At 48.9% G+C, this 25406-nt stretch overlaps 1 protein-coding gene across 4 annotated transcripts in view; it reads right to left on the reverse strand.

Annotated features, from left to right (window-relative positions):
- Positions 1-1283: 1283 nt before the first annotated feature.
- The window catches only part of CGNL1 (cingulin like 1), a 153316-nt gene continuing 129193 nt past the window's right edge, over positions 1284-25406 (reverse strand). For all 4 annotated transcript variants that reach the window (XM_070623804.1, XM_070623787.1, XM_070623798.1 and 1 more), the window contains 7 exons: positions 22854-23015; positions 19546-19635; positions 8016-8099; positions 7173-7297; positions 6085-6193; positions 5551-5714; positions 1284-4429 (listed from right to left, as the gene is read on the reverse strand). In XM_070623804.1, the coding sequence (XP_070479905.1) occupies positions 4294-4429; positions 5551-5714; positions 6085-6193; positions 7173-7297; positions 8016-8099; positions 19546-19635; positions 22854-23015 (870 nt within the window). In that variant the 3' untranslated portion in view covers positions 1284-4293. The remainder of the gene's footprint in view (positions 4430-5550; positions 5715-6084; positions 6194-7172; positions 7298-8015; positions 8100-19545; positions 19636-22853; positions 23016-25406) is intronic.

A 25406-nucleotide genomic window follows, 5' to 3' on the forward strand; every position in this document is an offset into this window, starting at 1 on the left:
AAAAATTTCTGGCTAATGACTGTCTTGCAACAAAGACAGGATCACCGTAACTATCCCCAAGTTCAAAGAAGGAATGCCAAGAACGCGGAGGGAGGAGCTGCAGGCCTGGAAGGACTTTTTCCCTTTGGCTCTCGGCTCCTGAGTCACATTCCTCAGCAGCCCTAAGGGAGAGGTAAGCTCTCGGGATCTCTTATTCCCACCATGAGGACCCTGGCAGAGGGGCCAACGAAAGAGGCCTAAATACAGATTCAAAAGCAAATGATACCAAAAGGGTGTCTGTTACTACAAATGATAAAATTACACCTCAATAAACCTGACTTTAAAAAGAGGCAGACAATTTACACAAAGGCAGGGAATACTTATTAAAATCAGAAAATCTCAATTTGTATTTGAATGCTCCATTTAGTCAGGAAAAGGGGAGTCCAGGGCTGCAGGACAGCTGGATGGGCGGGATATTTACATCACTGGGGGCTCCAGGCAGAGCCCTGAGCAGGAAACAGCAGCCACCTGCGGCCACCCAAAGAGTTTAATGAAGAGGGGCCCTGGAGGGTGGACTGTGTCACCGGAACCCCCAAGGGCTGCGAGGGACAAGGAGGAACAGCAGCAGGAAGCCGCGACCACCTTTAGCACTGGAGGCACGAGGAAGAGGTATGGTCACCCATGGCCCGTGGGAGCTGCAGCCACAGCCGGAAACACTGCGCGAAGCAGGGAGGGATGAAGAGGAAGGCCCGACCTCCGCCTGCTCCCGCGAATGAGAGTGGTCACTGGCCATGGAGGGAACCCAGGGCCCGCAGGGATCAGCCTCCAGGGGACAGGCTGGAAAAGGGATCTGAAGACAAAGACTGAGCAGCACAGGGCCCTCCTGTAGCGAAGTAACTTCCGTTTCCGGTAAAATGGAGACCAAGGTACCTGCTGTCAGCCTGCTATAAATCAAGAGAGATTATGTGCAAACTGTGATTGCAGGAGAACCCTTTTTAGTTTAGGAACAAGGGAAAAACAGGGGTGCCTGTTCATTCTCGATTATTAACACACTTCCCCTTTTGCTATTTTCCGGAAACAGGCAGTTTGGATTTCTCAGACTATCACAACCATCAGGCACGTTGATTCAGTATTTACCACTGACCCACTCCCACCCTTCTATTTCAGAAACCGTCCCGGCCTGGAATGCCACCAAGTTCCACTTCCTCAAGTAGCATCCAGCCATTCACCTTGACTGTTTCCTGGCGGACACAGAGCCACATTGTGGAGAAAACAAGGGAGTCAAAACAATGGGGGAGTCGAGATTCCCGTCGGGTGATGCCGTTTATTGAAAGACAACCTTGCTTTATCCAGTTCCCTTACATGGAGGTAGCTGCATAACAATGTCTCTTCCCCATGACAAATCAAAGCAATCAAACCATCCCCCAAAGCAGAAACGCAACAGAGTAAGCCTATGGGCATTGTCAAATAACACTCAGAAACAGGAAAAAAATTATAAAGATATAGGATGATTGTCTCCTCAGTATTGCATTTGGCCACATATTTGTTTATTAAATAAAACTTTTTTTGTCCTTTTAAGCTAGCTAAAGAAAACATTCTTGAGTAGGGTTAGTTCTTAAAGCAACAAACAGAAAAAAAATATGTGTATATAATAAAATCAAAGAATGATAGTATGTCAGAGCTGGAAAGGACCGTGGGCCCTGGTCCTCGTTTGTTCTGGGTAATCTGCAGCTCTGAGAGTGCATGCCCTGTCAAGGTCACCGCGGTAAGATGAGCGAGGACTTGAAAACACCTCTCAACTCTCAGTCCAGTGTTCTGCCCACCCAGCTACACTGAGTGCATCTAGCTCACTGTCAGCTGCTCTGCCACGGAGGAGGATGGCACATTTGTTAACACTTAAAACAGCCCATTTTTAGGGTAAGGGTGCAATCTTGGAATGGCGAGCTCTGCTCTCTTTTCATGGGCAGTTTTGCTTCCTGCAGCCAGCCTGACGGCTACCAGAAGGAATTGGCCAGAACAATAGGCAGCGACCTTCCCACAAACCAAGACAGACACTCACTCCCAAGCTTCTTGGGCCTCCGACCTTTCTTGTCTCCAAGCTGTAGCTGTGAGTGGGCTGAGTCACTTCCAGGCAGACTTCCTGGCAAATACGTAATGATGGCGGAAGCAGCGGGAAATCAGGAACACACTGAGGGTCGAACGAAGATCCCCGGGAGTTCCAGGGAGCTAGTCAAGCACCCATAGGCTTGTCACATCCCCAAGAGGACAGAGGGGCTCCAGGGCTGGGTGAGGAGGGGCTCAGCCTCTGTGTCTGTATGACTGTTGTCTATCACCCCCGTTCCCCTGACTGTGCTCCAGGAGGGGAGGGATTTTGATCCGTTTTATGCTCTGCTGTAATCCCAGTGCCAAGGACCGTGCCTGACACATCGTAGGTGCCCAAAAAATGTTTGCTAAATGAATGAATGGCTAAAAGAAAGAATTTCTCCACACTCGAAATAAGTAAGCAGAGGCAAGAACCACTCCCCCCAGCAGAGGCTTAGGATGGCTTGGCTCTCCTGCTCCAGGGTTGTCACCTGTGGGGGGGAGGATGACACCAGCCTTTAGACCAGGCTGATCACTCTGAATCCTGTTTGGTGGGCTCTGTGACATGGGGTAGGTAAGGCACTGAAATCCCCTGCTCCCGGTGGCAACAGTTGTGGAGTTCTCTGTCCACAGGCCTCCCATCTATCAGGATGCTAGGAGACACTGCTGAAGCAGCTGAACACTGTCACTTCTGCCCCTATACATGTACCCAGCTCACAGGGTTCTCTCCCTGGCCATCGCCCTGCTGAGCTGCTGTCCCCATGCCCTGACCCTGACCTATGGGAGCCTAGCTGTGATGGGACCTGGCCTCGGGCATGCCTGGGGACTGTCACAGTGGGAGGTGACACCAGGAAGGCCAGGAGGAGGCACTGGGATACCCTGCAGCCTCCCAATGCCATGCTCCCTGTAATTGTGTCCCAGTGACGTGGACTTGCCCCAGACTCATCCAATCCCGGTCACTTTGTGCCTGGTGCTGGCCAGTGTCCCTCCATCCCAGGAAGTTGGAAGGAGCCTTCCAGTTTGCACAGACTCACCTCTGTCTGACTTCTATTTCTTTCCTCCCTCTCCTGACATAAACCTGAGATTCTGCTTAATCTGCCTCTTGTCTACACATCCCCCAGCCTTCAAGAACTTCTTCCTCTTCCTTCCTACTCACACCCTCACACCTGCTCATTTCCTCTCCCCCTCCCTTTTCCCACGACCTTACTGAACACCTCCCGCTTCCTCCTCACACCTAGGTCCATGAACCCCATACCCTCCTACTTCCCAGCCAGCAACCACCCCATCCAGGGACAGAGAGAGCACAGTTTGGAGGCCTGCTGTGGCAGAAGGGAGGAAAGGACCACTGAGAAATGACAGTAAGGCCCCATCCTTCCAGAAACCACATCATTTGTCAAAAACCCACCCACCTGTGTAAAAGAAATTGCACCTGGTGACTGAGAATTGGTCTCAGCGTGGTTCAGAAATTGTAACAAAATTCTAGATAAAATAAGCAACCAAGGCCACAGATACACCTGACCTTCTGACCTTCTCCCCCTCCGTCAGCAAGCTGTTTACCACGGCCCCTCGAGTTTCTCTTCTCAGGATTAACTGTCCCTTATCATTATAATTTCTTTTTTCCAACTCTGATGTCCAAAGTGGTCTTTATTCTACCTTCTCTCTCACCTCTGCTCCTTAATACTTAAAATCTAGTGGCTTCATATTTTAAAAAAAAAATTCAAGATAGATGTGTGACATTTACAAACAAGCCATCCAATGAAGCCTCTGAACATTGCAAAATGGAAGAGCAGCAGTCCATGAGAAAGTCTGGTTTAAAATATGTACAGCTCACACATCATTTCCTCCTCTGCAAAGTGGCTGTTTAATAATAACTAGCATTTTGGACCTGTTGTCTTGGTGGAGGGAGGGGGGCAGGAGCAGCAAATGCAAATGGTGCTGGCAGATAGCTGTAAAGAACAGGGGCTTCATCTGCCAAATTATATTTTCCAAAACACCCCAATGGGTGGTGGCCTCAACATTTAAACTGCAATAGCTCCCCGGCTAAGCTATGAGAGCCGTGCTCCCACTGTGGGATCCTAGGAGGACTGTAACGTGGAGGAATCGGCCTGTGATGTGAAGAGGAGGTGATGGGCCTCTGCTCCAGATGGGTGCTCCCTTTCCTGCCCCCTGCTGCTGGCGGCTGCAGGTCCCTCTGAGGAATGACGGGCCACCTCCACAGCCCTGGAAGTGCACTTAGATCTGGCTGGCGGCGGTGCTGTCCTTAGGGAAGGTGTAGCTCAGCGGTGCCTCATAGAGGCTCCCCCCGTCGGTGCTGAGGTCGTCATCGTCATCCATGTCATCCAGCACTTTACTCGGCAGCTTCTTAAGTCTGCTGAAACAACAGGGGGCATGTTTCCTGGCGCTAGACTGGACTGAGACTCATGTCTGATCTGGAGATGAAGGAAGGGTCTTGGGTCCCTGTCTCTTCACCCCACCAAGTGGCACAGAAGCACATGAACTGAACTGGTCTGCAGTTGATGGTTCCTTCAGCCACAGGGCACAAACCGCCCACCTCTCAGCACAGGAGGCCAGTGCTAATAGGTTGGGCTGGGCACGCCTGGGACAGGATTAGGAGTCCTGATTGCTCCCTTTGCCTCAAGCTCCAATGTGGCTCATGAGGGTGCTGTTATTGATCCTGTCTTAATTTAAAATGTTGATATCTTGTTCACCATGGGTTGTTTGCCTTAATTTCTAATAGCGCATTAAATATTATCTATCTTGATTACTGAGATTTTTGGTGCCCCTTAAATGCTGCACCCTAATGCCGGCCCTGGGGCCAGGTTCTTGACAGACAGACCCAGTTTATAGGACTTTCTAGGGGCTGGAGCCTTCTGTCTATTTCTAAGAGAACTCCCTGAGCAGCCAGCATAGGCAGCCTCTAAGAAAGGCTCAGCTCCATGGATGAACATGAACCTGATCACTCCCTCACCCCATTTTCCCTGGGGAAGGGCAGGTAACCCCTCACCCCATCCCCTTAGGACCATGGCAGGGGAACTTAGAGGCAGCTCTCTCCTGAACCCAGGCTCGGGATATCCCAGTCCTCATGAATATTTGAGCCAGAACCTTATCTTATTTCTTCCTAAGTCATGTAAAAAGGCAGGAGACCTACGAGCTGGTCCGTGAGCTGCCCCCTGCAATGGTGGTATGAACCAGTCTTACCTGCTCTGAGACTCAGTTCCCCCTTATGGACAACAGTGACAATACCGGCCCAGCTGACATCAGGGCATGGCCTAAGGATGGCACATGTGAGGCCCTACTGAGCACATGGGGCGACTGAAGTGGACACAGCCACTCTCATCTCTAGGATGGGATGACTCCAAAAGGAGACAATAAGGAACTGGCTTGAGACAGCAGGAGTAAGAATGTTCTGAAAGCACTGAGCCCTCCTTCAGTGTCAGGGGGCTTATGTTCCCTGTGGGGCCATCCGAAAGTCCCCTTCCCCTTGCCCACCTTAAGTTCTTCTTCATGGAATTGAGCTGTCCCTGCAGCTGCTCATTCACATCCATCTGCTCCTCCAGCTCCCTCTGTAGCTTCTTTTTCGAACTTTCTAGTCTGTCGATTTCCTCCTCAGCCTCCTCCACCTGTCGCTTCATTGCTTTCAAGCGCAAGCTCAGCTGCATTGGGAAAGAGGGCAGGTTGAGTGCTGGCCGGCCCAGCTGGGATGGAGAAGAGCCCCAGCATGGACAGGCCAGCGGTCCAGCCACCTCCTCTCCAGGCAACCAAGATAAGGCAAAGGGGGACAACTGGTCTCACTGGAAAGTGGAGATAAGACCCTAAGACTGCTTTTAAAAGCCAAGGTCAGGGTTTGAAGTTTGCTGAAATCGCCTACTAAGTAGGCTAGAAAAGCCCCATTCTATGACATAACTGGGTAGAGTGGAAAGAGAGGACTCAGTTCACCACCACTCCATCGCCCACCCGCGGAGGCCTCGCCCCAGCCTGGGACATAAAATCTCATCCGAGAATGACTTGCAGGGTGTCCCTCACCTGGTCCTTCTGATCAGTCAGCGACAGGTGCTCATCGTCCACCTGCATCACCAGTTCCTTCACCTTCCGCTCCAGCCTTCGGTTGCTGAGCTGGAGGCTGGCCCGGTCCCTGGAAGGGCAGAGGAGGCAGAACGAGGCACCCTCTCATCCCAGGCCCACAGAAGGCCCAGCCCAGGCTGCGGGGTAGGGGAAGCTCCAGCCAGGGCTGCCTGGTCAACTCAAGGCTGGGGGGTCAGAGGGATGCAAAGCTTAACAGGGGGAAAGTGCAGCCCATTAGACAGATGAGGAAACAGGGGCTCCGAGAAGGAGAGTGACTTGCCCAAGGCTGCAGACCCAGTGAGGGGCTAAGCTGGGACTGGACCAGCCCTGAGGTCTTCCATCTCAAGCTTTCCTTTATAAGGCACAGGGTCATAGCTGCGAGACTGTGAACGTTTTGTGTCTACTCCAGGCTGCTCCAGCCCAGCCCCCAGAAGTCCTACTAAAAACATAATGTAAAGTGCTATATGCATGCGCATATACACAAATACCCACAGACACACACACCTTCTAGAAGAGTGAGGGGCCATGAGTCAGGACTGAGGCTGGTCAAGTTCAACCTGTGCTGGACTCGGGCTGCAATGTGAGAGCTAGCTGCAGAGAATCCTGGTGTTGGAAAGGAGGGTGGTCATCTCATCCCACTGTGGGGGGACCTGCCCATTTCTGACAGATGGCCCCTTGGCCTCTGCCTGAATACACACAGCCCCCATGGCGGCATCAGCCCCCTTTCCTCTAATCTGGCTCAAACTCAATAGCTTATGAGGCAGCCTGTCTTACTGAGGGGATGGAGAAAGGAGCAGCGAGTACGGAGAAAGGCCTTAAGGGTGGGAGTCTTGAGTTTTAGCCCAGCTACACCAATATTCAGCCAGGCTACCTCCCTCAAGTACTTAGGTGGGTGGGTTTCGGTTTTCTCATCTGTAGAAAGGAAACAATAACCTCCAGGTTGTCCTTGCTCTGGGAAGGAGTATGGGAAGAGATAGAAACGTGAGCGCACTCTGTGAGGTGAATACCACTGCCCACCAGGCCTCTACACCACAGCTGGGCCGCCTCACCTCTCCTCGCTCTCCAGACGGTCCTCCAGCTCCGCGATCCTGGCCTCCATCTGCACCACCAGCCCCTCTTTGCTGGACCTGTAGGACCCTTCCAGGTGGACAATCCGGCTCTTTAAGTCCTTGTTCTGGAATCAGAGAGGGAGACTGTGAGGGGACGGATGTCTGCCACACTCTGTGCAGAGCAGGGCAGAGGGAGGGCCAGCATTTGGTCAATGACTGTGATAAACAAGCTTTCACACCGGGATACGTGGCCCCGGGGGACCTGGGGAGACCAGGGATGGTTCCAAGGAAAGGCCTTGCACTCCAGTCCCGGTAGGCCAAAAGAAGAGATTCTATCGCATTCCCTTACAAGCCTGCGTGAGATCACTAGCATGGCCTGGGACTCCCGGATGTCAGGCCAATGAGCTTGGCGTTGGCCTTTTATAAACCTACTGGCAGGAGAAACGTGCTCCTTCACCACTATCAGGCATCCTATTCACTGAAGAACTTACATGAATAGCATGTAAAAGAAATAACGATTCAAGTAAGCTTTATTAGCAACTCGTGTGTTTGACGGCACTGGTGCTTTACTATCCCCTTTCCATTAGAATTTAGCCCTCTTTAGGGTCTAGAAAACAAGACTTACAATTCTACCTTCCCCCTTGGAAGCTGCTAAACTTCCAAGCATATTTAACATTATTGGGAAAAACGTCTCTGCACAAGGCCTCAGAAATACCTCTCTCAGGTGAGTTACACCCCAGAGTCCCTGGGGCACTAAGCAAAGGAGACACCACTGAGGGAGTCTAGTCCAAAGCTTCGGGGGGGCGGGGGGGGGGGGCAGTGCAGGGGGCCAGCTGCCCTCACCTGTCTCTCCAAGGAAATCTTGTCACACTCCAAATCTTGCCTCACAGCTCTCTCCTGAAGCAGCTCGTTTCTTATCTGCTCCATCTACACCAAACAGAGCAGAAGCTCAGAGGTTAGAGGGGCTATTCCCATATCCTTTGTGCTGACATGCTTCCAGGTGCTAGTTCTAAGAACCAGACAGCTCCTCTTCATGACGGGGGCCTCCTGCCAGCTCCTCTGGGGTGCAGGAGCTGTTTCTTACATATTCCTGGATTCTCAATGATTACAAAGATAATGACACAAATAGCAATAATAGTCAAAGCTAACCCTGCTGTTACGAGTTGAATTGTGTCCTCCAAAAAAGATACATTGAACTCCTACCCCCAGTACCTCAGATGCGACCTTATTTGGAAACAGGGTCTTTACAGAGGTAATCAAGTAAAAATGAGGTAGGCCCGAATCCAATATGACTGGTGTCCTTATAAAAAGTGGAAATTTGCACGCAGAGACAGACAAGCAGACAGGGAAGACAGCTACGTGAAGAGAGAGACGGGGAGAGAATGCCAGGTGAAGACAGAGAGTTAGAGTAACATCTACAAGGCAAGGAACTTCGAAGATTGCCAGAAAACTCCCAGAAGCCAGGAAGAAGCAAGGAAGGATTCTCCTACAGGTCCAGAGGGAGGACGGCCCTACTGACATCTTGATTTCAGACTTTCGGCCTCCAGAACTGTGAGTCAAGTTCTAAGGTCAGCTGGTTCCTGGGACTTTGTTACAGCAGCTCTAGAAACTGATACACCTGCTCAGCACACCACATGCACTATCCTCTTATATCCCAGAACAACCCTAAGAACTAGGTAATACTGTCTCTATTGAGGACATTGGGGCTTGGAGAAGTCGGTCAAGTTGTATGGTGACCAACCATCCCAGCTTGCCCAGGACCAAGGATGTGCTCAGGACGTGGGACTTTCATGCTAAAACTGGGAAAGTCCCAGGCAAACGGGGACGAGTCAGTCACCCAACATGCCCGAGATCTGCACAACTAGTAATGGGGGAGCCGGTTGTTCCCCTAAGCTCCTGACTGCCGCATTATAAGTTCAGACTTCAGAATGGGCTTCCACAGTAAGCATATCTCAGACGCTGCTAGATTTCTCCGTTCTTATGCCAGAAACAGAAGTCAGCAAGAACACTGGGCAGCTCCAGGTGACCCAGCAAAGGTTAAACATTCCTAAGGGTTTCTTCTATGTTAATAGGAAACGAGCCTAGCTGGGCAGCATCCGGGAAAAAAATTCCATTGCCTGCCTTTCGCAATTTCCGTTCCTGACTCTCACTGGGCTTCAGCAGCAGGGAAATGAGCGCCAGAGATGGAAGCCCTGGACCCTATTCCCAGGACCATCCAGCAGAGGGCAGCCTGAAGAAACCAGGAGAACTAAGAAGGTGAGCCCATAAAACAAAACCACTCTTTCCATCTTAAGGTCAGGGTCCGACTGAGGTAAGAGGTGCATACACAGGATGCTCCCTGGATTCCTGGGAGGCATCTGTAACAGGCTCACCCGGCCTGGCCTCAGCTTGGATTTTCACCTTCTGTACGAGCAAGTAAAAGATAAACTCAGTCCCTTCCCTCCATCTGCCTGGAGAGCAAGAACTGGGGGTCCCGGGAATAATAAGAGAAGACACCACCACGTTGAGCCAGGCTTGCATCTGCTCCCATCTCCCACTGACCCGACCATGGTGTGTGCATGGAATGACAAGCAGAGTGGTGTGGCCAGCCCAGTGGGCAACAGGGAGTGGTAAAGAACAAGGCTGGTGATGGGCGAGGCATGGACATAGATGCCTCTGATACCACAGGAGGAAGCAGGGACTCTGCCACAGGGGAGGGGTACCCAGGTGGTCAAAAAATGCCTACATGTTTGCACTTCTGACAGGCAGGCTTCTAAGGCATGAGGGTTCAGAACTTTACGGCAGAGGAAAGGGAGGCCCAGGGCAGCTATACAAGGAACTGGAGAGAGCAGGACTAGAACCCAGGCCGAGCCTGCACCCTACCCACTAGGAGCCTACTCTCTCTGGACCCACGACCCACTCAGTGAAAAGGCTTCCAACAGACCTAGGATTCAAATACAGCTGTCACGTAAACACCAAGACCCGGGAGGCAGTGAGTCTCCTTAGGTCATCCTTGTGTGCAGCAGTGAAAAGACACCAGCCCTGCAAGGGGTCAGCAGGCAGAGCCCAGAAAGCTCTGCCCGCAGCCCTGCTCCCACGCTGCCTGATCCCAGGGCCCTTGAGAATCACATGCTGTAGAGAGGGCATCAGCAGTGTTCCTGTAACTGTTCTACAAGCAGAGTGCACAGGTAATGAATGCAGGCTCACAGCCCCACTCCGAGCGTGGCTCTGAACCAGCTGACACCACGCCCCAGGGCGGACGTCAGCATAGCTGGGCCACAGGACCCAGACATGGCTCCCGGGGGAAATCGTTCTGTTCACACCCCCGGGGCAGCGGAGGCCAGGACCTCACTGAGGACATAGTTAAACTTTCACTGCGAGGAGAAGCAATTACACAGACAAGCAGCCCCGCTTCCCTTTCTGGCTCTGCGTGCACTTGGGTGTGACCTTGATCGTTTCACCTCTGGGATGCAGATTCCTTGTTTCTAAACTTGAACGAGACAGTCTGTAAGGGCCCCTCAAGCTGGCCTGTGATACAGTGACAGCAGTTTTGGTGGCTCCTCCATCCTTCAGGGTGCTGTGAGGCTCTCCTTTTGTGGAAGCCAGAGGCCCCTGCCTCCATCCTCAGGCTAGAGTAGGCATCCCAACTCTCCAGGCATTTAGGAGGGTCCCTGGAAAAGACCCACTCTGTCAAGGTGAGAGCAAATGTGTTTGTAAACAAACACACTTGTGTGCTGGGGGAGGGGTTGTCTTGGAATGGTGGAGTGGGTTTGTCCATTTGTTCAAAGTATATTATGGCCCCTAGGCTGGACATTGTGACAAAAAGACCAACAGAGTACCTGCCCTCATTATAGCCTCATGGGGGACAAACACACAAGCCTTGCACATGTGGTCAAGGTTACCATGATGGGGAAGGACAGTGTGCCAGGGTGGGACACACGGCAGTGGTCACAGCCCAGACCTGGCGGGGCAGTGAAATTCTCCACAGAAAGGGACGCTAAGCTGAGATGTAACTGAGAGGTCAGGGTCAGGCAGGGTAGAGAAAGGGGCAGGAGAGGAAATGCAGCTTTCCAAGCCGTGGGACCACCATGAGAAAGAGCAGGAGGCCAGCAAGAGAAGGGAGTGCTGGGAGAACTGAAAGGGCTGACTTGGCCACTCGGGGAGGCAAAGGGACAGGTTAGGAGATGAGGTGGAGAGGCAGAGAGGGAGCAGCCACACAGGGCCGGTTACAGTCCAGTGACAAGAGCGCACGCCTGTACTGCACTTACTAAATCAGGTCTTCAACATTTTCATAGTCTTCTCTCATTTAATCCTCACCACCACCTGAGGCAGTACTCCTAACACCCCCATCAACCCTAGAGTCCAGGAGAGGCTGTGGATACTGGTGTGGAGATTGGGTGCCACTAGGTGAAGCCACAGGATAGATGAGCTCACCAAGGAGAAAACGTATGAAGAATGAGGAGGATCCAGGACCATCTGGAGCCACGCCCTGGGGAGCCCTCCCCGCTGCACCTCACGTTAGGCAGGGAGAAAACCAGGATATTGACCTGTGCCAAAAGCCGAGAAGGCTAAGGACTGAGGGAAAAGCACCTGGGCTGGACAAAAAGTTCGCTCTGGAAGACTCGGTGGAGAGGGGAACTGGGCCACTGAGATTGGGAAGGCGCCAGTCATGAAGAGCTGGGGACATGCCTCTCCTCTAGAACTCCAGCCGTGAGGAGAGGACACTGTAACCAGAGGGCCAGAGAGGTCATGAAGGGGTTTGCATAGAGATGCCCCACACCTATTAGCAGGCAAGGGTGAGAATCAGGGAGGAGGGAAAAGTTACAGATGATGGACTATGACAGGAAGACTGACCGGCCAGTGAGGGAGGGAGGGATCCAGGCCCTGCTCTGGGCTGAGCGTGAAAGTGGGAGAGAAACTCTTTCTCTGAGCCAGAGAGCGAGCATCACTCAGGTCTTGGGGGGAGGCAGCCTCCTGTAGCTCAGAGGCACGGGAAGGAGGGAGGGAGGAACGGAGGGAGGGAAGGAAAGGGGATTATCTTCCCCAAAGTGAATGGATAAGGAAGAATTGGAGGCTTACAGAGAAAGAAGGAAATTTAGAAATTTAGTTGCTGCGGTTGTGAGGCCAAAAAACACCAGAAGACAATAAAAGGCTGGCAGAGCAGAGGCAGGGGTCTCAGTGCAGCTGTAGAGCATCTGCTTTTAGGGGTCAGGCGGTGACTTTTGCAGCTGGGCTCCGGGCCTGAGGACCGGGGAGGGAAATACCAAGAATCAAGAGCCCCTGGTGACAGGCATGAGCGCATTAGTCCTCTCAGCCCTCTCTCAGGCAGATGTTAGCGCCTCCATTTTAGGGTGGGAGGTTCGGGAAGCTTGAGAGCAGTTCTGGGATTCTAACGCACGCTTTCTGAATAAAAATCATATACTCCTTTTCTCTCTCTCTCTCAGCAGACTGGTAGGACCCAGGTCTCTCAATGAAGGGTAAATCCTACAAGGAGGGCGAGTTCAGGCGGGAGCTTCGGAGCCCAAAAGGAAGAAGCATCTACCGTGGAGTGAGAGAGAGAAGTAAGTGAGGGATTCCAGGATCACCGAGGGGTGCGTCACACAGCACCGGGCCCAGGCTGGGAGGTCAGGACAAACCCTGTGACTTAAAGAAGCGGCCACTGGCCAAGGCCTTGCTCCCCCCATGCCCCCGACTGGAAAATCTGGATACTGCCAGGAAACGGGCCTTCGGGAGCAGAGGAACACTCAGAGAGGCAGCATCCTGGGGGGCTCCGCAGGTTCAAGACCTCCCTGGAGAGCCCGGGCAAATGGTGACTCTCCAAGAGAACCACAAAACAAAATCATCAGTATTTATACCCCGCCACCTCCCCTCAAAAGATGGCGATTAAAATGGAACTGCAAAATAAATCAGAATGAAAAACAGGAAGGACTTCAAGTGTAAGCATAAAACATAACAGTTACGGTGACCCGGTGTCCATTTTTCTTGAGTCTTTTGGAAAACAAGGCTTTTGGTAAGCATGATAGGCTTCCTTCCATTCTTCAAAAAGGACAGCCTAACACTAAATTCTAAAATAAATCCAGCCCGTGGAGCCTTACGCAAGGAAAACCACGTGGTGTTATGGATGCTGTCCCAAGGACGGGTTTCACCGTAAGCCAGAAGTGTTTTAGCTGTTCTCCAACACAGTGACTCCTAGGACTGGCCTATTACCTTGGGAATATTCCCCATCACATTCTTCTCACCCTGGGCCACACTGGCAAAAAAAAAAAAAAAAAAAAAAAAGGCCTCTGGCTTGGCCAGCTTCCTCCTTTGGAGCAAAGAAGTAAATCTGAGACTAGGAAAACACTTCCTTACATAAGCTTAGTGCTTTATGTGCTGTTTACCCTTCAACTATATTAAATAGACCAAACAAAAACTTTCCAGTCAAATTAAAAACAGAACAGGAGCTGAAGGCAACAGTTTTCCACAGCTGGATTGAAAGAATGCTAAACCTGAGCATTTCAATCGGAAATCACAGTATCAGATTCCAGTGGTTCTATGTCAGAGGCACCCGTGACCTGAGCCAGCTCTCAGGATTAGAAGCAGCTGCCTTCTGGGTTAATGAAAAGCCAGAGATATTTATGATTGCTAATAACAATATTTAAGCCCCTCACCTGTGTTTACCATCGGGCTGTAAAGGGTCGGTGAGCCTACACTCCTGGCTGGTATTAAAAATGGTACTCAATTACAAGAAAGGAAAATTATTATTAACCAACTGTACCCATTGGGTTGTTAGCAGCCAGTACAATAGGAGGCAGTTCTGAGACTAGGATTATTTTAATTTAAAAAAAAAAAAAGAAAGAAAGAAATCCCATTATGATCTTTTACTCACTGACTGCAAAGAAACCTTATATTTCTCAGTCGCACATCCTGGGGGTTGAATCCCCCTGGTGCAGACTGAGGAGCAGGGGTGAGCCAGCCACTAGGGAGCAGCTCCCGAAAGTGACTGCAGAAGCCTGAAAGTTTATCCCCTGGGATTTATCCTGCTGTTGCCAAGGCAACAGGGCAGCCTTGCTCAGCCCCTAGAAAGACCAGGAAGCCACTCAAAGCTCTAGAGTTGGTATTTTTCCTCCTGCCTGCCAGCTGCTTGGGCTGGATTAGTTGTCTTTCCACTGGGCTGGGTCATCTTGGCCTCCATGGTCAAGAGAATGCCTCTCCATTTAGACCCAGCTCTACAGTTAACTGTTTGCACTCAGCCAAGACATGGCAGAGCCCAAGGACCTAGAACCTCAGCCTGATGGACACATTGAAAACACACCCAGCTGGGCTTATCTTTTACTATGTGAATCCTGGACTCATGAGGAGAGTCAGGAGAGAATCAGGAGAATAGAAATCCTCACTCAGAGTAAGAGACACCAGGGCATTATTTTTAACTTGGGAATAGAGGCCCAAATGCTTTTGGGGGTCTTTATCACCCTCACAGTCTGAGGCTAGGATGATGGATCGGGGGGAGGTGGCAGGCTTTGGAGTCAGATGGCTCCGTACCTCTGACAAGCTGCGTGACCCTAGGCAGTCACCCAGCCTGCAAAGCCCTAAAAGCAATGAGAGAAAGTGTGCAAGGCAGGCACACAGTGCCCAGCGCCTAGGGAATCCTCAGTAAGAATGGCATTGTCGGAAATGGAAACATGGATTTGGAGGAAGGAGGAAAAAAAGGATTTCTCTGGATTTAAACAGACCAAAAGCCAGTAAAATCCCGACTCTTTAACTGAATTTTCCCACCACTTTAAGTTGATCAGAAACCTTCTGTGTAAGGTGAAACTATATTTGGTGAGAAAATAAATACTCCTTTACCTCTGTTCTCTCAGTTAGGATTCCCTGAATCCATCAGCCTGAAAAATACTATCCTGAGCATGTACGGAAGAGGAAGGCCTTACAAAGGCTGAGAACTCACGAATAATGTGGCCAGCATTTATTGAGTGTCAAACGTATGCACAAGAAAGAGGAGGGAAAAAAAACATGGAAAGGATAGAATGTTCGACCACCCAGCTGCCTTTCCTGTCCTCTGTCCCTGGGAACAGCCTAGGGGAGCTTCCTCCTGGTCTCCTTGTCCCCTGTCCTTATCCTCAACCCCAGCCACATGCATCTTCTAGAACACTGTGTATGGTCCACTGTTCTGCTCAACAACCTTCGATGGCTCCCCACTGCCATCAGGATAGGGTCCATCCAAAACCCTCAACCTGATCAAGCCAGAGTGGTCCATTCATTGCGCTTCAAAATGCTGTACCTATCCTACCTCCCGGTCCTTGTTCACGCCATTCGTTCTGTTGAGGATTCCCTTCCCACTCCTCTTGGTTGGCTAAAGTGTACCCTTCCTTCAAAGCTGGCTCCAGGTCCACCTTCCTCTAAGAACTCTTCCACAGTCCCCCTTGATGTGATGGTCTTTCCCTCGGAGGGTGTCTGCATCCTTCACTTGGTATTTAGTGTCTGCTGCTTTTTCTTGTTAGTTATCCATTTTTCAGGCATGCCCTTTCTCCTCAAACCACAGCATCTCAAGGACAGGAGCCACTTTTCATAATTTCACAGCCTTGCTGCAATGCTATGCACACAGTAGGTATCCATATTTTGTAAGCACCGGTAGAGAGAGCACTGTCTTGGGAGTCAGGAGATCTAAGGCCAGCTCTGCAATTAACCAGCCAAGTGCTCTGGGCCTCAGCACTCATCTGGTGCACAAGAAGTCTGGGGAGATGAACTTGGAGGTCGTTGCCAGATCTAAGATTCTGTGAAAGGGGTTAGCCATTTGCTAATTTTGCTGGAAAACCCTTTCAGTTTCTAGCTTTTTCACCTAAGCCCTACCACTAAGAGAGGAGAAAGATGTTTAGGGGAAGCAAAGATTCAGAAGAGGAGCTTGTGAGAAAGCAGGGTTTAAGTAGAGAGCTATAATCTTTTACTTTTTAATTTAAAGACAGCAAGATTCAAAAAATAAAACTCCCCCCTTTTCAGTGCCTAGTAGTGGTTTGCTGAGTGTTCAGGGCTAAGAGTATACATCAAGTTGGAGATAACAGACGTGGCACCATTTCTGCTCTTTAGGAGACATCCCCTGTTGAGGAGGTGTCACAGGTAAGCATGTGAGGGGCAGAGGTTTAGGAAGTTTCCCATTTCTCTGATTCTGGCAGGAAGGCAGGAAGGCAGCAGGCACATGGCCCTAGAGGTTAACCTATGTGGATGGAAACAGCTTCAGAATCGGGGCCCAACTGTCTCTACCAGGGCCCTTCCTCGGATCCTTTACTTAAAGATGCAACAAATAAGTCTCAGGTTGACCTCGGCTTTGAATGAGAACAAATGCTTTCCTAGAAGGCAGGAATTTGGTTCACTTACTTCTCTCCCCTCCCTCACAAATCCAGAGGTGGCACAGGTCAGAGGAGAGGCCTTGAGCACTCAATCAGGAGACATCACTTTATCTCAGGGGTTCTGTTGTGTTGTGTTATTATTTTAGCAATTCCTACATCAACTTGAAAATGGGGCTCAATTTCTCCACTTCTGAGAGACACCAGCTTTACCCTCCCTGCCTCAGAGAAAGCAGTGAGAAGAAAGAAAACAAGAAAACAGAACTAACAGGGGGAAGAGGCCTAGACGTTGTGGAAGTCTCATCTTTTTAGGCATATAACTCAGACTCAGGGAGAGGATGACTTAGACCCTCTTGCTGTAACAAAACCTTCTCACAGCATCTCAATGTTAGAATTTAGAAAAGCCTTCAGAAATCCCCTAAAGGACCTCATTTGTATAGATTGTGGAGACCCCGCTCAGAGAGGCTGGGACATTCCCGAGCTACACGAGTTAGGTGCAGGTGTCAGGATTGGGACTTGTGGCCCACGGCTCCTCCCAGTAGCCCAAGTTCATTCCCCTCTCTTCCTCCCTGGGCTGACTTCAAGTCCTTGGCTCAATGAAAATATTTTCAACCTTGACCACACTGTGGAGAGCAGCTCTATTCCCCACGATCCAGATGCTCAGTCGAGAGGAGAAAGAAGGAGCCAAGAGCAGACTGAGCTAAGAGACCAGTTTTCTCAGTGTTGAGCCATGAGCTTAACCAAGAGAGGCAACCAGCTTCTGGTTCAGTTTGTCTGTGCTGTTTTCGGTGTAAAACATGGGTCTGGAAGTCGGTTTTAACTGCCTGGCTGTTGATAGGATGACATCCTTTCCCACCATTCCTCCTTGCATAAGTCGCAAGAAGCATTAGCAAAACAAATTTATGGCCACTTCTTCCCTCATCACGAATGCTCAGCAGAACCTGAAATGCCCTGGGGTGATGCAGCTATGGAGCCAAGCTGGCAGGAACTGGTAGCAAACAGCTTTTATACCAGTGAGAGAACTTAGAAAATGAAGACTTTAGTAAGAACCTCTTAGGGTTCAAATGTCAAGGTTGGCTTCTCCATCTGGACTTCAGGTTTTCAAGAAGGTCTTTCTCTACACTTCTGCAGCTCAGGCCGGACGGGCTGCCACCCCTCCAGAGGTGGCAGAGGAATGCTAGTAGGACAGCAATGGAACATGCAGGCAGAACCTGAGCTCAGCGGGGAGGTGGATGGAGCCTCTGGTTGGAATTTCCTTAACTCTCAGGGGCAAAGCAGCATGACTATCTTATTTGTTTGCAAAGAACCTATCAACAGGGAAACACGGCAGATGGAAAAGAAGCCAGTGATTCACCTTCAACTTTAAGCAGAGGCTACCAGCTCAGGATAGCATTGTCCCTACGCATTGGAACCTCCAGTTCTTGGTCACCCTGAGGTGGGGAAAGGTGGTGCGTGTGAATGAGCAGAAGAGGGGCCAGAAGAAAGCGATTCTTTGGATGGGGAAGATTTTTCCCAAATTAATTAGTATTTCAGATTTTTTTATTTTAATCCTTTTTACAGATTTCCTAAATGATACTCAGCATCATCCACGGCTTTTAGGTTTTTGCTTGCATTGCTTAATTAAGAAAGTGCCCAGGGCAAATCAAGAGGTGAAGAGCTTTCTAAATGTCCATGTACAGTCTCCCTGGCACCATTTTTAGGAGCTAGGCCTACGACTGAGTAAGTTGTCCCTGAAGGACCATCCCCTCAAAGGTTTCTACAGGTATCCAGAGGTATCATGAAAACTAAAGGCTGAGGCAAGTGAACATAAAGTCTCCTCAAAACCATCATGGAGGGTTCTGACTCCTTGCCTCACAATGTCTGCATATTTTCACTCTCAAGTAGTTTGGGCATGCAACCGGGACACAGCAACCAATTAATGGTACCACCACTTTCTAGTGATGTGACCCACCGTCCCCAGGACAGGACTTAGCCACTCTGAATGTTCCTTTTTTTATTAAAAAAGTGGAAACAAATTCCAAAAACCTTAGGATTATACTGAGTGTCGTCTGGGAAATTAGCTTTATCATCTACAGTGTGAGGACAATGAGCTGTCCCTGGCTGCCTCTCAGGGTTGCAAATCAATGCGGGGAAACTTCGTACATTTGAAACTGCAAAAAAACGTTCACTTAAAGGTATTGTTACCATACTGTGAATGCCTCGGAGGTGTATGTATGGCTAATTAGCTCATCAAGTTTTTAAAGGAAAGACTGCTTCATATCATTTACTTTCCACAGCACTAATGTAGTGCCAGCCACCAAATTTCACACAACTGCTTGTTGACCTAATGATTCCTACAGCTTCAGCCCTCAAAGCACTTGCCTATTGTGACTAATAGTTTGTTATCTATAACTACTCTGGAAACTTCCACTGTATGCTTTGCATTATACATTACACCTCCCTCCCAGTGGCTTACTATGGTGAAGACTACTCACTCTCTCATCATTTCCATATGGCGTGAACTCTTTCCGACCTTAGGATGAAACTCAGGTTCAACCTCTCACATTGCCTATTTCCTACAGAAAAATCCACCCATCATCCAACTACAGCACAGTACCTGTTCCTGCTCCCAGTGATGCTCTCCCATCCAACTACAGCACAGTACCTGTCCTGCTCCCAGTGATCCTCTCCCATCCAACTATAGCACAGTACCTGTTCCTGCTCCCACCGATCCTCTCCCATCCAACTATAGCACAGTACCTGTTCCTGCTCCCTGTGATGCTCTCCCATCCACCTATAGCACAGTACCTGTTCCTGTTCCCTGTGATGCTCTCCCATCCACCTATAGCACAGTACCTGTTCCTGCTCCCTGTGATGCTCTCCCATCCACCTATAGCACAGTACCTGTTCCTGCTCCCTGTGATGCTCTCCCATCCACCTATAGCACAGTACCTGTTCCTGCTCCCAGTGATGCTCTCCCATCCACCTATAGCACAGTACCTGTCCTGCTCCCTGTGATGCTCTCCCATCCACCTATAGCACAGTACCTGTTCCTGCTCCCACCGATCCTCTCACATCCAACTATAGCACAGTACCTGTTCCCTGCTCCGAGCGATCCTCTCAGACAGCAAATCTGAGTTGCTTCTTTCTTCTTCCAGTTCCATCTCCAGTTGAGACACCTTGTCCTAAGAAGGAAGTCACAAACACAGCCTACTTAACTTTCACTGACCGGTGAGGAGCAAGGACTGCCCTGTGGAAGGAAAACCTCAGGGACAAATCAGAGCTGAGTATCTTTAGGGTTTTGCGAAACGATATGTCTATTTCTCATACTGCCCAAACAGATATTTTTAAAACTGTTTTTTTTTTTCTTTTACAATAGGAATGTAATTGTGCATTCAGAAAACACATAAAAAGAGAAAAAATATTACTCCAATCCTCCAATCCCTAACATAAGCACTAAGGCTATTTTAGCATGTTTCCTTCAAGTCTTTTCCCCCTATGAATCAATAACTTTACAAAGATCTACCTAAGCCCACCAACAGGTATCTAAGTCACCTGTTAAAAGACAGTGTGGGAGCAGAGATATCATCCAAGGTACATTTACTCCAAGCTCCAGACAAGCTACATACTCCAAGTTGAGACAATGTTTTACCTCCCTCCCCTCAGAGTTTCAAAGGGCCTTACAGGAGTCAAGTCTACCACAGTCTTTCGCATCTGCCTCTTCCTTCCAGGGAACCTCACACACTTAGTCATGCAGTCCCAAATCTGCATTGGCATAACATACACAGTCATTCCAACGCAGTGCTGGCCCATTCTGCTAATCCCATCATCACAGAAGAAAAGCAAGTTCTACCTTCCTTGTGGGCTCCTAATTTAACATCATTAAGTGTTATGAGAAAAGCCATTTCGAAGGAGCTTTGTGTACAAAAAGAAAGGCTTCTAACACAAACCACTCCACCTAGGACTGGGGGTTGTGGGGTTTGTGCATGTGTTTCTCCTGTCACCAGCCAATGTGTCACATATCTGGGTTAACTCAGAGCCACACACACTAAAAAGCAATGAGCCTTGTGAGTTTTTAAACATGAATCTATGGCATTTATACACAAACATTGTCTCTGCAATTGTCAAAGTTGGTTGACAAGCTATGGAACCTCTGTAAACACCAAAAGAAAATGCACAGAACTCATGGGAATAACTAAATGTCTGTGAACGCCTTCCCTCTTAGTGATGGAAATCTACAGGGACCCCAGAAAGCTCTCTCCCAGAAGCCACGAGTCCCAAAGACCAACTCAGGACAGAGAGCTGGGTCCTGCACCCAACCTCCCATTTGTTTATGGTTCTTCCTGATTCCTCAAGACCAGTTTCACTTCGGTCAGAAATCACCAAGGACCCACAAGTGCTTCATTTACAAAAACGTTACCTGAGTGTCTGAGTTTACAGAAAATGCCCCTTGTTGAGAGAGCTCTTGAGTCCTGAGAATTAATTTGTTAAGTGCTAGCGAAGGAACAAGCAGATATTAGCCCCAGCAAGATGGTCCTGCCAGCCGCCTCTTAGGGGAGGAAACATCCCTCCAGTGCCCTTCACAGTGGTGGGGCCTTGAGAGCCACTCATTTTGTAATTAATGGAGAAATACCTAAAATATTACACAGGGGCCAATGAAGCTTAACCATGCCACTGCTTCTAGACTATCAGTTAGCAAAGGAAATGTTCTTTTTAGTCACAATATTCTAGAAGGACATGACCTGAATGACCCAATCCTTAGGTAAAAGTACCTCTTCACAGGGCTCTCTTCTTGCCTAAAGTCAAGATTGCACAGAACCAAGCAGGAGCATTCAATGGGCCAGGCCAGGGGTCACTATACCAAAGGTTCTTGGTCACTACTTTCATTTATTTATGTATTTATTTTTGAGGAAGATTAGCCCTGAGCTAACTACTGCCAATCCTCCTCTTTTTGCTGAGGAAGACTGGCCCTGAGCGCACATCTGTGCCCATCTTCCTCTACTTTATACGTGGGACGCCTACCACAGCATGGCTTGCCAAGTGGTGACATGTCCACACCCGGGATCCGAACCGGAGACCCCCGGGCCACCAAAGCGGAATGTGTGCACTTAACCGCTGCACCACTGGGCCGGCCTGGTCACTACTTTCAAAGATGCTTCAGCTAGCTTTTACGCAGACTGCTTGGGCCCTGGGATAATTAGTTTCCAGTTAACTGTGTTGACCTTAGCTTGCCTTAAAATGATGTCCCCTAATGAGATCAGAACCAGGACATCAGCAAAATATACAGCCATCCTACAAAAGAATAATAAAACTCTAACTAGGTTATTTTGGCCTCTAAAAGAGTCCATCTAATAAAATCCAAAATGATTAAAACATCACTCCCCTGATATAAATTGCTACTAAGTCCCCAGGAGGTTTTCAAAGTTATTTCTATTTCTTTTCAAAGTTGAATCAGGAATTCCACTGATTTCAAATTCAAGTGCTCTCTCTCTGGCCTTGAGCACTGTCTGTCTTTTATCAAAACCTTGACAATTTTAACTTCTCCTATAGGTCTGAGGCTTGTTTTTACTTGTCTCTCCCCCTCTAAAATTCCACTGGGGCGTGTGTGAGGGGTGGGGGCAGTTCCGCTTTGTGGTTAGTTTTGTCTTTGAGGATTGCTCTTTTTTCTAAGTCCAGGTGGGCTGATGTTAAGGTTCTTCTCGTCATTCTCGGTGGGCTGCTCATATTTAGATGCTATTACTTGACTCACGTTTTTCTAATGTGTTGTGTTTTCATCTGGTGACCAGATCACTCCTAGCTGGTGACGCCACTGAGCACTTTCTGATCCGCTGCAGTGGACTATGTATAGACTGTGCGTCTAAAAACGAATTGAGCCACAGTTTGTGGCTAGCTTTGGCAAAGCTAGATCGTCTGTAGTAGAAAACAGGCCAGAATCAGAAAATAAGAATGGAGCACGTGGTGTGGCAAATGAGTGCCAGGCGTCCCTAGGAGTTGGGCAGTTTGGGTCCAAGGCACAGCTCAGCCCCTTTCTAGATTCACAGCAGTCTTATCTCCTTTGTGGTTGGAAGCAGCATCCAAAGCATCAAACAGAAGATGAACTATCTATGTGCCCTTATGTAAAAGCATCTAACCTCTTTGGGACTCTATCTTGCTTCCTCTTCAAGACAATGAGGGCATTAGGCCAAATTATTTCCATCATTCCTTCCAGCTCTGACATCCTAGGAGTCTATGAACTACCAGCTTCTTTCTCAAATCAAGAAATGACCTTACTAACGTCTGGCTGTTTGAGAGAATAAAAACCAAGGACTTCCCAAAGGCTGAAGTGTGAGCAGAGAGGCTGCCTCCCTCGTGTCCCACATTCACTCTCCACAGGCCCCAGGGCTCGCCCATGCGGTCCACAGACCTCCATCTGCTTGACGAGCCTGCTCCGGTCATCTTTGAGGTGACTCTTGGCCTCCAGCTCGTACTCCAGGTCCTTCAGCGTCTGCTCCAGAAGCTGCCTTTTCGTGAGTGCTTCATCCTGAGCTCTCTGGTAGTCCCGTAACTCCTCCTCCATCAGGCGCATCTAGGAGGAGAAGAGGTGTGGTGGTCAGCTGGGGAACATCAGGACCACAGAGATCTCGACAGACAGTGCGCAGGCTGACCCTGAGGAGGATCAGGTGGACTCCACTGACCACCATATTGGAGATCAGAAGACCCTGAGCAAGCGCCACCTCCCTCTGGGCCGGTTTCCTCTTCTATAAAAAGAGGCGGTTTTCCAGCTACAGGTAGCAGCCCATTGGGTTATAAATTCAATTTAGTAGATATTGGCCAGCATTTTAAAATTAAATATAACAGAAAAAAAAAATCAGAGTAGAATACAGCAAGCATTGTTTTATGAAACTTTTGTACCAGATAGTCATGTATTTGTAGGGATGACCATATTAGTGAGTTGTGATGCAAGAGGCGTTTCTTACTATAGGTCATGGTCAAAAACACTTGAAAGCCACTGAACTAGATCAGTGCTTCCCAGAGTGTAATTGACTGCTGACCTGCATCAGCATCGCCTCAACAGTGGTTTAAAATGAGGGGAAAATAAAAACTAAACTAATGATCCCAAAAAAACCTGCAGGCACAAAATCTGATAATATAAACACGCATACTAGGTGAAAACCACTGTTTTCTAGAAGAAAATCATATGTCAGCTGTTATAATTTACAGTGTATTTTTCATCCACAAGGTGGCACTGAACTAATAGCTTTGAAGAAACTGCAACAGACAAAGAGCTTGACACAAGGGACTGTCTGTTTTCCACTTCTCTGTAATCTTCCCGAGAGGACCAGCCACCTCAGCACACAGTAGGTATTCCTGAAACATCTGTGTGGACTGATTCGGTGCAGACCAACTTCCTTCCTCCCGGAGATGGTAGAGGGCATTGGGCGAAAGTACAGTCAGGAGTACAACACACCAGGGGTCCATTTCCTTCAGGGAGTATATGAAAGTGAGTGGCAAACTCCATGAAAGAATACCATCCTTTGGGGGTGGTCTTCACAGAAAAGTTGGGAAGCTGTAAAGACAGTCTTTCTTTGTGGCCCGATAATAGGTTAGGCTAGTTTAGGAAGACCAGGGGGAAAACTTTAGAAAATGTGTTCCTCTCCTGGAGGGTGGTGGCAACAGCTGACATTTCTGTGAGGGCATCAGCTCCTTGAAGAAAACATCTCCAGATAAAGACCCCAGTCTGGCTTTGGTGGTAGCTGAGTGAAAGCACAACCATGAAACGACACTGTGAGTGAAAGCACAAAGTGACAATCATCCAGGCAAAAGGATGACGGGACATTCTTTGGATATGGAGGGTGTACTATACTCCACAGCATTAAAAATCTCTCCAAAAGGAAGTCTTAACAATAAAAAGAAAATCTCTCCGTGCCTCAGTTTCCTAATTTGCCATATTGGGATAATTATAAAACCTACCCTATGGAGCTCTTATGAGAATCAAATGAGATAACACCCAAAAAGAACATGGGTTTGAGAGTGAGGAAGATTGACAGGTGAGCATACAGCCCACCTTCCTTCTTGGTACCCTTCCGCAGGCCCAGCATGTCCTTCATCCCACTGCCCAGCACGCCCCTACCTTCTAACACCCAGTATGCCCCTCAAACATCTAGTGAGGGCTCTGTCATACTAAGAGTACTCGGTAGGATAAACACAAGAGTAACTAGCATAGTGTCTGGGATCACAAGTAAGGAAATAACTTGTGAACCCACTAGTGCTGCCTTTACACTAGTAGTTAAAATTGCCCTTTGTTAAGTGGATTTAGAAAATAAACTGAACGACAGTGGCCGAAGTCTTCATTCTCTAAAGATTCTCTTCATCAGAACTTTTCTAGCTCTATACTCAAAGGGAAAATAGGTAAAACATCCATTTCTCTCAAAGCAAAGAAGGCGAGGACTACAGTACTTAGAACAGACCCCTGCAGCTTTTTTACTGAGAATGTAACTCAGCTCAACCAAAACACAGGGTGGGGGCCAGTGAACAGAGTTTTTCAAAGATCCAGAGTGACCGTGGCTTGTTCATTCACTTTTGTTTTAAACAACTCCACGACCTCAGCAACTTGATTGAGGGTGGTACCTGACCGTAGCTTCCTTTTAGAATGATGAGGTGTCCATTTCTGCCCTTCAGGTGGACACAGTGTCTCTCAGGGCTAGGCCACGGAGAAAATCGAGGCAGGGCCATCTTTTTCATGGTAAGAAATCCTTTTTTGAATTACTGCTCTTTAATAAACAACACTGGTCTCCATCTGGCCTTAACTAATCTCTTTGCATCTTAGTTTCTTTACCTAACTAGAGGATCTCAAGGTTCCTTTCCAATCCGAAGATTCTAGCAGAATAACTATTATATGAAAAGTAATGGGAAGCTCTGTGACACTGGGATTCCTGAAATCAAAACAGCAGAACACACGTTTGTTGATGTTCTAGCA

The sequence above is a fragment of the Equus przewalskii genome, chromosome 1 (genome assembly GCF_037783145.1).
Source record: "Equus przewalskii isolate Varuska chromosome 1, EquPr2, whole genome shotgun sequence".
In the NCBI taxonomy this organism is placed as follows: domain Eukaryota; kingdom Metazoa; phylum Chordata; class Mammalia; order Perissodactyla; family Equidae; genus Equus; species Equus przewalskii.